The sequence below is a fragment of the Amblyomma americanum genome, chromosome 1 (genome assembly GCF_052857255.1).
Source record: "Amblyomma americanum isolate KBUSLIRL-KWMA chromosome 1, ASM5285725v1, whole genome shotgun sequence".
Classification (NCBI taxonomy): domain Eukaryota; kingdom Metazoa; phylum Arthropoda; class Arachnida; order Ixodida; family Ixodidae; genus Amblyomma; species Amblyomma americanum.
Window position 1 is genome coordinate 207,454,027 of NC_135497.1, and position 13,706 is coordinate 207,467,732.

The 13,706-nt window shown below is 42.7% G+C and overlaps 1 protein-coding gene across 1 annotated transcript in view; it reads right to left on the reverse strand.

The window, feature by feature from the left end:
- Positions 1–2,740: 2,740 nt before the first annotated feature.
- Positions 2,741–13,706, reverse strand: part of GAPcenA (GTPase activating protein and centrosome-associated) — an 85,249-nt gene continuing 74,283 nt past the window's right edge. Inside the window, exon 24 of the mRNA XM_077648343.1 lies at positions 2,741–10,925. Within this exon, the coding sequence (XP_077504469.1) occupies positions 10,734–10,925 (192 nt within the window). The 3' untranslated portion in view covers positions 2,741–10,733. The remainder of the gene's footprint in view (positions 10,926–13,706) is intronic.

The following is a 13,706-nucleotide window of genomic DNA, read 5'->3' on the forward strand; positions in this document are numbered from 1 at the left end:
GATGGCGACTTCTGGAGTGGACTGTGTGGATTTATTCTGTGCATAGATGGTGACTGCGGGAGAGAATGTGTGCTATTATAAGAGACTGTGCGCATAGCAGGGTAGATGCGGCATTGTTAATATAGAAGGGACGCTGCGGCGGAGCAATTGCCGGCAGATAAAGCAAGGCTAACCCCACCTGTAGCATTCAACACCTCAACTCAACTTTGCGTATGTCGCAAAACAGATGAATCATGTTACCTAGCAAAGTGATGAACTTGATTCTAATGGCAACTTCCGGCCTATTTCCCTAACATCAACGCTGTGCAAGCTGACAGAAAATGCTAGCCACACCACTGCCGTGGTGGCTGGAGCGCGACCTCCTCTATATATATATATAGAGGTTGTGGGCTGGAGCACCACGGTTTCTACGTTTCTACCACCCCACCCCCCCATTGGCTTCCGTCCATTTATCGGCACTGAAGATGGTTTAGCTGTCTTGACGTCACAAGTTCTGTCCTAAAACCGCAGCCACAGTGTACGTACCATTCTCGCCATGGATATCGAAAAGGCTTACGATAACATAAGTCATGCTGCCATTTTGGATTCTATTGACATGCTGCATTTCCCTCTTCTAGTATGCAATTTTATAAAATCCTTCCTTGAGGGCAGAAGTTTTGCCATACGCCTCAGTGGTGAATCCATAGGATCATTTGTCTCTGTTCGCGGTGAACCCCAGGGCTCGGTACTGTCACCAACGCTTTTTCAATATTGCCTCGACTGCTCTTGCATGGCGCTTACAGCATGGCGCATGGTGCTGACGTTAAGTTCTTACTGTACGCCGATGATATCATGGTATGGAGCACTCACCATGACCTGTGAACTCAAGCGGCGGTCCTACAGTCAGCCTTAGGTATTACTGCCAATTATGCTATGTCCGTTGGCCTAAAGCTTTCCATAAACAAAACTACGTTCACGTCAGTGGCCAACCGTTGGGGACGCCGTAAACTCGCTGCCACGCCAATCCGTCTACAACTATCTGGAACTTCAAGAATCTTCGACATTGAAAATTCTGGGTTTGTCGATACATCAGTCCGGAATGGGCACCGCCTGGCTTCCGCCTGGCTTTCTCAGACTAAAAAGCAGGTGTTGCAGGCTTTGGGCCTAATCAGACGTATTGCTCCCAAAACCGGCGGCTCTCGCTCCCATGTCGCACGACATTTGGTGAAAGCGGTTTTGCAACCGCACCTCATTTACCAAGCACAGTTCCAACACTTAACCAGTGGGATCATCTGGAAGCCACCAATAGAGAGGCTATGAGAACTATCACTTGCCTTCCACGCATTACACCAATCGTGGCACTTCAAGAGAATGCTCAGCTTAACCCCTCGATGAGCTTGTGCAGCAGCGCCGTGATGCTCATAGCCTTAAGGCTAGCCTTTTGCACTCACTGCAAGCATTCCGGACCTTTGTTTCATCACACACCATACTGTCACCGCCACCCTCAGTTCTTCCTCCATGGGATTTTGTGCAGCTGAGCGACAACAAACCTATTGATCCACATCGACCAATCTCATCTTAAGCGGCATCGTCCTTTCGCGAGCGAATCGCAGAATAAGATATTCACCTTCCCCCACGACTCAATCATTATATATGTAGATGCCAGCATCCAGGTCTGCGAAACAACTGCAGTTTACTGTCCCTGGAAGCCTGTACTTAACAAGACTGCCAGGTTTCGATTCGCAGAATCCCCTTCTTCCTTCTGTGCTGAGCTGGTTGCTATACAAGACGCGCTTAGCTCAGTAGCCGCAGTTACCTTGATCCCTACAGCCCACATTGTCATCTGCACTGACGCCCTTCAAGCAATACATCTACTCCGACGCGTCAGTTGCAGCCCAGAAATCTGCCAGAATATATATTGTCTGGCGGCTCGCATCCCGCAAGCCATTCGAATTGAGTGGGTCCCACGTGACCTGCTGAATTCACAAAGCTCTGCAGATTCTGCAACCTGCTTGGCAACCCTACCCACACCAATGCCTCAATTCCTCAGCATGGATGATGCTACCTTCCTTCTCACAAGAAAGGAACACCTCCGGTGCAACACTTGTGCTCTCGTCCCTCCGTGTGCGATAACCCTCCCCCGCGGTCTTACCCGTGCAGAGGAGGTTGTGCTCCGGAGAATCCGGGTCGGGGTTGCCCTCACTCCTGCCCAACTCGGACATGGCCTCAATTTCGCCACTTATATCCCCGCCCACAGTGTCCTGTCTGCAACTTGCAAGATGCTGAGGCTGATATTCACCACTTTATTATTATTATTATTACTCATTGTCTTTATTTTTCTCTTGGACAGAGAAGGAGACAGGACTAAAAGCTCGTAAGCTTGACAGAGGTCCTGCCCCCTTTATCAACTTGGCAGTACAGTACACAGGCAGAGATTTTCAATTTTCCAAATAAACACTGAAACAAAATAACAAAACACTTTCTAAAAAAGCAGCGCTATGCATTGCAGCACAAACATAGGTATTAGAAAAACAAATAAGTGGTCACGGGGAAACGAAAAAAAATAATAACAGGTATAGGTTTAAACTGAGTGCAATATTACGTAATCTTGCTAAGAAAAAATCGCTTAATAACATCACTTGAATGCTGAAAGGGGTCAAACAATTCTTTGTTCAATTTATTTAATAATACTGGAACAGTATAAGAAAGAGACTGCTCGGTATAATATGCCCTAGGCGTCAGCACTAACCAAATTTCTTTATGTCTAGTCTGCAGGATATGCGTGTTTTTCTCAAGTTTTGCCAGATAACTAATATAATGTTGATCACTTTGTGAAGAGCGTTTATATATTAAAAGTCTATAATTGTTTAAACTATAGATTGGCAGGATTTCATATTTTAAAAACAAGTCGTGTGGGGGAACAATAAGGAACACCAGCAATGCATCTTACAGCTCTTTTTTGAAGAAGGTGAAGCTTGGATAAATTTGTGACACCCGTAGTGCCCCAAACGGTACAACAATATTGTAAAAGAGAAAGAACTAATGAGTTGTATAGCAATAGCCTAACTTTGACAGGAAGAGTACCGCGTAGCCGCAACATGACACCGACAGCTGTAGACACTTTAGATCTTATATAGTCAACATGATCATTCCAAGTCAAATGCTTTGAGAATATAACGCCAAGGATTTTAACGGAATCTACAATTTCAACAATATCAGAGCTTAAGAACACGTTCAACGGCCTAGAAATTATCTTTCCTTTTGGAAAGTACAATATTATTTGTCTTTTTAGAATTAATCTTCAAACAATTTGATTTTGCCCATGTATTTAATGCACTCAGTGTTTTGGTTGCTTTCTCTTCAATGTCACTTTCTGATCTCCCGGTTATGAACACCGAAGTGTCATCAGCGTAGGATACAATCTTTCCATCAGTTACACATTGCACAATATCATTTATATAGATTAAAAATAAGAGCGGTCCTAGTATACTTCCTTGGGGGACTCCTGCATAAATATTTTGTATTGAGGACAACGAATTTTTGAAGTCAACATATTGTGTTCTGTTCGAAAAATACGATTTCATAAGATTGTGAGCTTTTCCTCGGACACCATAGCTTGCCAGTTTATGTAGTAAAATTCTGTGGTTTATCAAGTCAAAAGCCTTAGTAAAATCTATATATATGCCTGCACCTATTTCCTTATTTTGAAACATATCTATAAAGATTTCTTTTTGAGTCAGTAATGCTGTTTCAGTGGATCGATTCTTTCGAAACCCGTGCTGAAAGTCAAGGAGCAGGTTATGTTTTTCAAAGAAAGATAGTACCCTACCATGCATTAATTTTTCTATACCCTTCGAGAACACCGGCAATATAGAAATTGGACGATAGTTACGAATCAAATTCTTGTCGCCGCTTTTAAAAACCGGTATCACTCGAGCCATTTGCAGTGCCTTTGGAAATACAGCGGTGGATAATATGAGATTGTAAATGTGAGTAACAGCGGGGCATATTAGGTGAAGAACATGTTTAATGGGCGCTATTTGGAGACCAGTTGCATCTACTGACTTGCTATTTTTAATATTAGTTATGCACGAGAAAACTTCTGTGTAGTTCGTGGGCGCAACAAAAAGGGATGATGGACAGCTGCTTCCCTTCATGAATTCAATGTAATTTTGGCTGCACTCTACCTGACTCTAAGATGCTTGTAAGATAAAGAAATTGTTGAAAGCATCAGCTAAACAGGTCCCATATATTCGTATACCTTCATGCTGAAAGTTTTCGGAAGTATCACGGGTATTTTGTTACAATAAGCAATTCAGTTTTCGCCAGATTACATCCGATCGCTGTTCTTCAGGGCTCCAAAATACATTTGTTGGTTTGGTTTATGGGGGTTTAACGTCCCAAAGCGACTCAGGCTATGAGGGACGCCGTAGTGAAGGGCTCCGGAAATTTCGACCACCTGGGGTTCTTTAACGTGCACTGACATCGCACAGTACACGGGCCCGAATTTCGCCTCCATCGAAATTCGACCGCTGCGGCCGGGATCGAACCCGCGTATTTCGGGCCGGCAGCCGAGCGCCGTAACCACTCAGCCACCGCGGCGGCTCCAAAATACATTTGTGAAATAGGCGTCTCGAGCCATTCTTAGTTTTGATGTTAGATTATTTCTGTAATTTTTGAATTGCCGAAGCAACTCTTCATCTTTTGATTGTACAAACTGTGCGTACAATCGGTTCTTATGCTTGATCATTCGGAGCAAGTCGGACGTTATCCAGGGTTTCTGTGCTTTTGATGACATGGCTGTCTTTCTTAGCGGAAAATGTGCATCATATATAGACTTGAATGTAGTGATGAAGTTAAGGTAAGCAGTATCACTACTATCTTCCTCAAAAACGTGGTTCCAGGTCTGTTGGCTAATCGCAGCAAGAAAAGATTCAAGATTTTTTTCGTTATAGATTGTGTATAAATTATTTGCCTTTTGTAATTAACATGTACAGCTTTATCAGCAATCATGACGATTCCAAGATGATCACTAATGTCGGTATATACTACGTCTGCAGTTACTAAATTACTGTCAACATTTGTAAAGAATGCATCTAATAAAGATTCACTTTCTAAAGTCACTCGTGTCGGCTTTGTTATTACGCTAAAAAAACCATTAGCAGCAATTAAATACTGGAGTTCTTTTTGGGATTGACTCAATGAAAGCATATTTATGTTAATATCGCCACCTAGAACCATATCTATAGACTGATCAGTTGCGTAGCTAAAAATCGTTTCAAGAAATTCAAAGAAGTGATTAATGGCACCAGATGGTGGCCTGTAAATAACACAGAAAAGTTTGTTAGAACTTCGTAGAGTGAGCACTTCGTAATCAGCAGTTGTCGCCGTGTATTCTACGACTATTTCGCACGATAATGTTTCTCTAAGCAGGTTTGCCTGGCACTGAAGCCAAGCAGAATTCGCCACCTGGCAGCAGCAGGTCTCCAGCCAGAGAACCCGTCCTCACATACCGCTTGGACGCAGGGGCAACATCACCGCTCCCTCCTCACCTTCATTAGATCGGCCCACCTTTTCTCCTTCATTTAACACTCACCCAATCTTGTCTTTCTACCTTCTCAACTCCCCTTATGCCCGGAGGCAATAAATAACGTTATCAAAACAAAAAATAGCAAACTTATTAACTTGACTGATAGGCACCTGATTGCAGTTGGAGGAGGTCATTTCTCGCGCCATTCGAAAACCTTGCGCCTGGAGACAGCGCACGACGACGTCAATCAAATCGTCACTGCGCGCTCTCCACTGTGCGGAGAGCCACAGTGGTGTGGGTAATCGCGTTTTCAAAATTCTAAAAACTGATATAGCTATTGCCAACGGCAGAATGCCAATCACAAATCGCAATCAAACACCTATCAGTAATAGTTGAAAAGTTAACTATCAGAATTAAGTTAGTCACTTCACTAGATAACATGATTCACCCGTTTTCTATCAATGGTATTACTGTGCCTCAAAAAGCTTTCAGCAGAATTCCCTGAAACACCTAAAAGCTTTCAGCAGACTTCCCTGAAACACCTGCTATAGTTATTTTCTGGGAGACTTATTCTTTCACCTGTCCTGTCTATTGCGCTGCAGTCTTAAGTTGTGAAATCATGAAATCTAACATCAGCTGCAATTCACGTGGCGCAACGCTCATGTGGTTGTCAAGGGTACGCCACATTACGGAGCTTGTTTGCATAGCATGCACTGGTGCAAAGCCAGCCATGATGAAGAAAAATAGGCCTTCTTTGCAAAACATGACAATGAAATGCAGAGAGAGAGAGAGAGAGAGTGTGTGTGTGTGTGCGCGCGCTACTTAATTTGAATGTTTCCTCTATAGCTGCACATCGCTTTGCATTTGGTTATGCACATGTGATGCACCAAACCTTTTAACTTCTATAATTAACAGTACACTAATGCAGCGACTTGGCTTCGTATATTTCTTGCTTTTTTATTTATAGGCAAACAACACTAAAACACTCGTTCACCATATTCAATTCAACGCCTCTTACATACCCTCTTTCTCCAGCACAGTTCTGGCTCAGCGACGTTGCCGATGGCTGGCCTATATATCTATGAACAGAGAAAACCCAACAGCAGTGCTCCATTCTTCCTCTACATGTGCAAACGGAGCATGCTGGAAGAACCTAGCAAAGCCCACAACACAGGCAGCCAGGCTTTACTGACACAAGAGCCATCCAAGCATTATGAGTGTACTGCCCTAATTCACTATGCTCCCCTTACCACTAGCACATATTCTAAAAATTATTTACATGGCACACTCGACCATTCTCAATCCGAACTTGGTGCATATGCGCAGCTCCCTGCACACCGCAGGAGCAATGGCAGTGCTTGTTAGGTGCCTTGATGCCAGTGGCTTTTGGGCTCACTAAGCCAAAAATGCCACTTTTTCACTGTGGCAACACAGAACGGCAAATCTACATCTACATCCCCAAACGCTGTAAGCTGCACTGTTTATTTATAGACATTGCTAAGATGGACGTACGTATCACCAAGCATGGGGGGAACTAGCATCAAAGTTCATGCACCAGTACTTGTTAATACTTGTGGCATTGCAGTATCATCTGTTGCTAGGCTCCACTAATAAGCCAGGCATTAATGAAATTCACACAACTGATGCTGATAGAAATATATCAGCTGCAGCAAGGGTGGCAGTCTCCTGCTTAGCCCTGCACTGTGAATGAATCGCTATAGAGCAATGTGTCAAGCTCTGCCTCATCTTTGCACTCAGCAACATACATTGACCAACTGTATGCTGCATGTTATCTTTATCTACCAGCAATGATTTAAACCAACAAGAGCCAGACGTAATCAGTGTGGCGAAAAATAACGCCTGAAAGTTTTTTGACTTTCATGTAGCTCCCATTCAGAGCACTTTACAAGCAGTAGTCAGGTTTCGTTCTTGACATCATTAAAAAGATAAAGCTACAAAAAAAAGGAGTCCTGCTTTTTGCTTTATGCCACTTGTTTGCAGTGAAGTGGAAGCAATGTGCACAAGGCAACAGCATCTGCAATTATGTGTGCTATTCTCACACCCTCATGAGCCAACCAGTCAATAACACAGGTTTGGAAACAGTCACCTCACACTCGTAGCTTGCACTCCACTGTCAAGTTTTGAGAAAAAGTGTAGTGCTGGATATATATATATGTGCGGCATAATGATTTCAACACACTGCACGCGCAAAAAATGGCCGCTGTTTCATGTGCTGCAGCATTGGTCTTTAAGGGCGACTGCATCCAATGATTGAAGCAACTCGTGGTGGCAGCCGGCAGCCTTTGAACTGGCTGGAGCCTTGACTCCTAGCTCACATGCCCAACCAAAACAGTCTGCATGCAGACAAAGTCAACACTGTCAAGGCACCTGCCTGCCTTTACCAAACAGACTGTATTTGGAGACTTCTTCACACGTTCATTTTTCTTTTGGTGCCAGCACAGTGCCTGAATCCTGCATGTGCATATTCCATAATCTGTCAGCGTTCTTATTCCTTTGTTGTTGTTTTTTACACCAGGGCTTCAATGGCCTATGTCACAAAACAACTTCTGGAGAGTGTACGGCATAAATATCTGAAAATATGTGCAGCTTTGGCATCAAGTGTGGAACAAAACAGTGATGAACAACACGTTTCACCAGCTAATGTTTCATTAGCTAGGTGTTGTTAATTTCGTCTGTTTTTCACTGCACAATAAGTGCAAACGTTTCGAGGGATAGCAAAGTAGCATACTAGAATGAAGGCATATCTGATCTGCATAGGACCGTACCCTATGACAGCTGCCTATAAATCTGTGCCTAGTGGCAGCTTCCAAATTTTCACATTACCTGAGCACTTTCTTTCTATGATAAAATGGTACTTGCAGTGCATTTCATCACACACACTGGGAACGCCCCTTCACAATCATTTGCTTCCCTCATTACGCGCACACACAACTATGACCAAAATAAAAGAAATGACAAGACCACCATAAGAACACTGAATACATAGTAAAGTTACATACACATGCATCTCCAGTACTGGTATCAAAGCTTTGCTTCACAGCTAGTTGCAAGCTGAAACAACTATGCTGAACATTATTGAGGTATGAGTTTAGAAGATATATGTTACAAAAAAGCTGCAATTTTAGGTAACAGAAAATATAAAGCCTATGTCATTGCCCTGTTTACAACATATAAGTACAAAATCTAAGCAAAGCAACCACAAATAATGTTTGAATAAAAACTGCACAAAAAAAGAAGGGCAACCAATGACAACTCTCTCCAGAGCAATATACAAGATTATATACACACTTATCACATGATATCTACACTGCACAAGCTAGTAAAGAGCAACTCACTTTAAACCACTAAATTCCAAGATTACAGCCCATGTAAAAAGATTATTGCAATTAACAAGCAGTGAATATTTCAATAAATTTGATTTCTAGATGTAAATGAACACTAATGTGCTAGCTTGAAAAAAGATTTTGCATACTCCCACTCACATTCGAAACTAAAATACCCAAGCGGCATTGCATCAAACAAACGTTAAAAAAAAATGAAACCTTCAGACTGCCTGGAAATCCGGAACATGCACTGTTGCTTTGTGTTAGTTTGTACAGCATGGCATTTGATGGCAACCAAATGCAACACGTGTGCAAAATTTCACACCCTGCATAACATCCGTTAAATTGGAGCACAAAATTTTCAATGCAGTATTTCTCAACAGAACATGCTTAATTATGCAACTTTTAGTAGAGACAAACTATTGGCAAAAGAAGGGGACTGTGGATTGCTCACACATAGTCCTTGAATATCAGAGCACAGGTCACTCATTCTGGCACACGCTACTGCATACTTGAAGCATGGGGCTTTTATTGCCTAGAGTGTCATTGCTGACATACAATAAAAAAAAAAGCAGCAGCAGTTGTTCAATAATTATACAGTACAACTGGCATATGACACGTTTTTAGTTTAACACTTTGCAATGCAGCCTGCATCAATATTTTCGTGACACACGAGGTCATCACACATTTGTGATGCTGTCAGACCTTCCAATTAAAAACAGTTGACAGCTGGTACATCAGATGGCTTTGCAAAGTGTTAACATCAGAACACTGGCCACCTTTCGGTATTAGTCTGTTACCTAAATCAGGAGCCATTGCATGTGTATTATGGTTGAAAAAGTACGAGGTTTCAGGAACACTGCAGTTACATTAAAGATAGTAGATTTTGTGCAGCTCCTAACACCTATTGTGACCGTCGCATCTGAAGGCCTCTAATTTACAGTTTGGTCATTTCATCACAACATAATGTGCCATTCCAACACCGGGCATTGTTCAAGTAGCTAAAAGCCGTCAAGTTACAGAACCAACGTAGACAAAGCATCATGTGACATAGGAATGTTGCATTGTTGAACTGGTGCTCAACTTGGGCTGCTGTTATGCTGAAGGCTTAACAAGACACAGCTGTTACAGCTAATGGAATGTCACATCAGTGAGACTAGTAGGTCACAGGGACAAAGCACAGAGCAGCCATGTTTGTTACACATCGCTGGAGTAGTGGGAACAATCAGACTGCTAAAAGCAAGCAGACTACTGTTTCAGATCTGCAGCCACACTCTCCGCCTTGCATTGGGCAAGTCATAAAAGTTTTGCACATTTACAGACTCCTACCACCAGGACTACTGCATTAGCCAGCACTTTGTGGAATGTGAGAAATTCCTCCCATGCTGGTTTTGCCTGGCACCTTCCATTACAGCAAGTAACCACAGAAACACACATGCTGTCAAACCGCCCTATATCACATGAACTAAGCTTGTGTTCTCTACTGCATTTGGACCGCCATTAAGAGACTAGTGACACAGCACACACTGCCCTAAATGTCATCGCGCAAATCTGTCACATGTGCCCACTTCAATGGCCCATTTATGAGTTGCTGCCATGGCTGGCAGTCGCATCCTTTGGCAGTAGCAGCTTGGATAAGGTCACTGAAAAGCCCATGTGAGTGCAGCAGTGAGCCTTCCCACAAAATGTAACAGTGGGTACACGTCATGGCACCACTGTATCTTTCACTGCCTGGCCTTGGGCTCTTCAGGTTTGCAGGGTGGGCAGGCTGGTGTGCTAATGAATGTCCCAGATACAGTCTTATCGAGTGGCTGTCATGATGTTGGCCAGGGCACAGCCTCAGCTGACTTAGGCCCAGTGCCCGTTGAAGGTTGGCCCCATCAGGGCACACTGGGGTCTTTAGAGTCTTTAGAATCTTTAGAATCTTTAGAGTCTTTAGAGTCTTTAGAGAGCCCTGAACTGGAGGGCTCTTTACGAGCCACGTCACGTATGGAGGAAAGGGTTTTGTGCAGCCAGGTGTTCTTAGTTGCCTGCAGCTCGGCTGAAGCACAACTCAGCTGGTGGGTCAAGTCCTGCACAGAAACACATTTATTGTGATAGGAAACTATACATGTAAGCCTCGGAGTGGAAATCTGATATAGTGAAGTGCAGTCTCATAATAATAAATTCCAGCATTGCAATTAGTTTCACACAACATTTGCACACGTAAAATGCAGTGTTGTGTGATGCACTTCCAGTGCACCTATGGCATGCAAGAGCTTGCAGATGTCCTTTCACTGTGCGTGCAACTTAACGCGTTCCCAATATTTGTTATCTACCCTATGTGTGCTGCACTAACTATGCAGTGGTATTCTAGCAGTATTATGTTATTAAAGGACTATAGACACCTAATTTTATTGCGTGTTTTCTTCTTTCAAACGATGTTTTAGACATTAGAATACATGGATCACCACGCGGTTTTCACCTACGGCCGCTAAATAATATATAATTGAATTTCTTTTTTCGTGCTGTTTCGATTTTGGTTGGTTTGGCTTATTGGGGTTTAACGTCCCAAAGCAACTCAGGCTATGAAGGACACCATAGTAAAGGGCTCCGGAAATTTCGACCACCCGGGGTTCTTTAACGTGCGCTGACATCGCACAGTACACGGGCCTCTAGAATTTCACCTCCATTGAAATTCGACTGCCGCAGCCGGGATCGAATTTCGATGGAGGCGAAATTCTAGAGGCCTGTGTGTACTGTGTGCTGCCGTGTACTGCCAATATAAATGCTCGTACATACTTTTAACTCACCACAGAACAAGCCTGCTTCAATAGCTAGAATTACAATAAACGACGTATCAGCAGCTATACTGCCATTTTCTTTTTGTGCCTCACGTGACCCAAACATCAACTACATGTCACAGCCATTGTTCGGTTGATAAAACCGAAACCGAAGCAGCGTCAAAAAGAAATTAAATCAAATAATTTACCGGTCACAGGCAAATACCACAATGTGCTCTGTGAATACCAATGTCTAGCACGTCGTTTGAAAGAAGAAAACACGCAAGCGAAAATTTGGTGTCTATAGTCCTTTAATGAATGTTTCAGGGATGCTATTTCATGTAAAATGCTTTCCAACAAGATCCATGATTTCAGTGATTTCGTTTGTATATGTGTCCATCATCAGCACAGCAGACAAAGGCGGCATTGCCTTATTGCAAGGCCTTATTGCAACTAAAATTAAGGGAAAAGCAGCACAGAAAATAAGCTTTCCATTAAACCTGTGCTGATTAAGATAAAAATACACGAAGACACCATGGTGCTAACATGAAACAGCATTGCACCATTTTGACAGAAGCCAACAGTCACCGAAACTAAATATCCCCTATGCTCCTTGGTTTCGGTGACTGTTGGCACCTCTTTCCATTCTCTTGTCTGCTGAATTGCACCATTTTGTTTGGTATGAAAATAGCTAGCTCGTTAGCTGCCATATAAAAAATATCTAATAGTAGTTTACTGTGTACTAGCTACACAACTTGCATGATGACAAAGTAAACGAAACTTGCTTCACCTTTTCACTCCAAGTATTATAAATTATAAACTCATGTAAGGGCTGCACTCTTTATTTCAAATTTGGGTGTGAATTTTGAAGGTGAGGTCCATGCACGAATTAAAAAAGAAACGTAACCATATTTTTTTTTCCTAATTAACTAGCCCAAAACAATGGGTGCAGCCCATACATAGGTGAAGCAAAATATTATATAGTGAATGCAATAATTTTGGTAAGGGGAAAAATTTCCTGCTGCTCCAATACAAGACTAATTTTCTTCATTAAATAAAATATTGAATTATTACAATAAGCATGGTTATACGGCACAAAGTTCACCTCATGTAGTCATAGCATTAAGTTTTTATTTGATGTGTATTTTGGCCTACCAGATGGATTACTCAAACCATGAGTGAAGCCGTAGTGAAGGGCTCCGGAAATTTCGACCATCTGGGGTTCTTTAACGTGCACTGACATTGCACAGCACAAGGGCCTCTAGCATTTCGCCTTCATCAAAATTTGACCGCTGCGGCCGGGATCGAGCCCGCGTCTTTCGGGTCAGGAGCCGAGCGCAATAACCACTGAGCTACTGCGGCGGCACTTGGCCTACCAGAGGCAACTACTTTGCAGTTTCCACTAATGTGAGTGCTCAGTCCATTTATCACAATAGCTAGTTTAGTTGTGAAGAAAAACAAACACCTGCCAGAATTAACATGTAGAAAGGCAGAGAGGAAATCACTGGTGAAGAAATGGTGCGACAATTTATCATCAAGGTATAGATGGTGCAATAATGCCTACATACAGATCTCAGGCCGATTCCCACATGTCCAATTAATCATGTGGGAGGTAGACTACATGCACAATGATTTAAGTAGAAAGAGCAGTCACAATATATTTTAATGATGATGACTGTGACTAATTGCCAGTCTTTGCCATGACCTGTCTTCATGATGCACAGCCAGGCCATTAGGTATTGTATGCATTTTGGCTGCATTATTTTGCTGAATTCCTCCTGAAATGTTGAAGTTTTGGCATGTTATGCAATAACAAGCCAAAACTTCAACCTTCCACCCAAACCATCTGGCTCTTCTACGAGGATTATATGAAACTTCAATGTAGTTATCTGAACTCCAGCTATAGCCCTCGCTTACTCTGGTAGCAACTTTTACAGACACAAAGATAGGTTGTGCCAAGCCCTTCTGACACAAAGCTATGACCATAATGAAATGTGTGCCTACCCCTTACTCTTCCAGAGTAAGTAAGGCTTTTTGACACAGTATTTAAAGATTACCACAATCAAGTTCCCATACTCCCTCATACAAGCT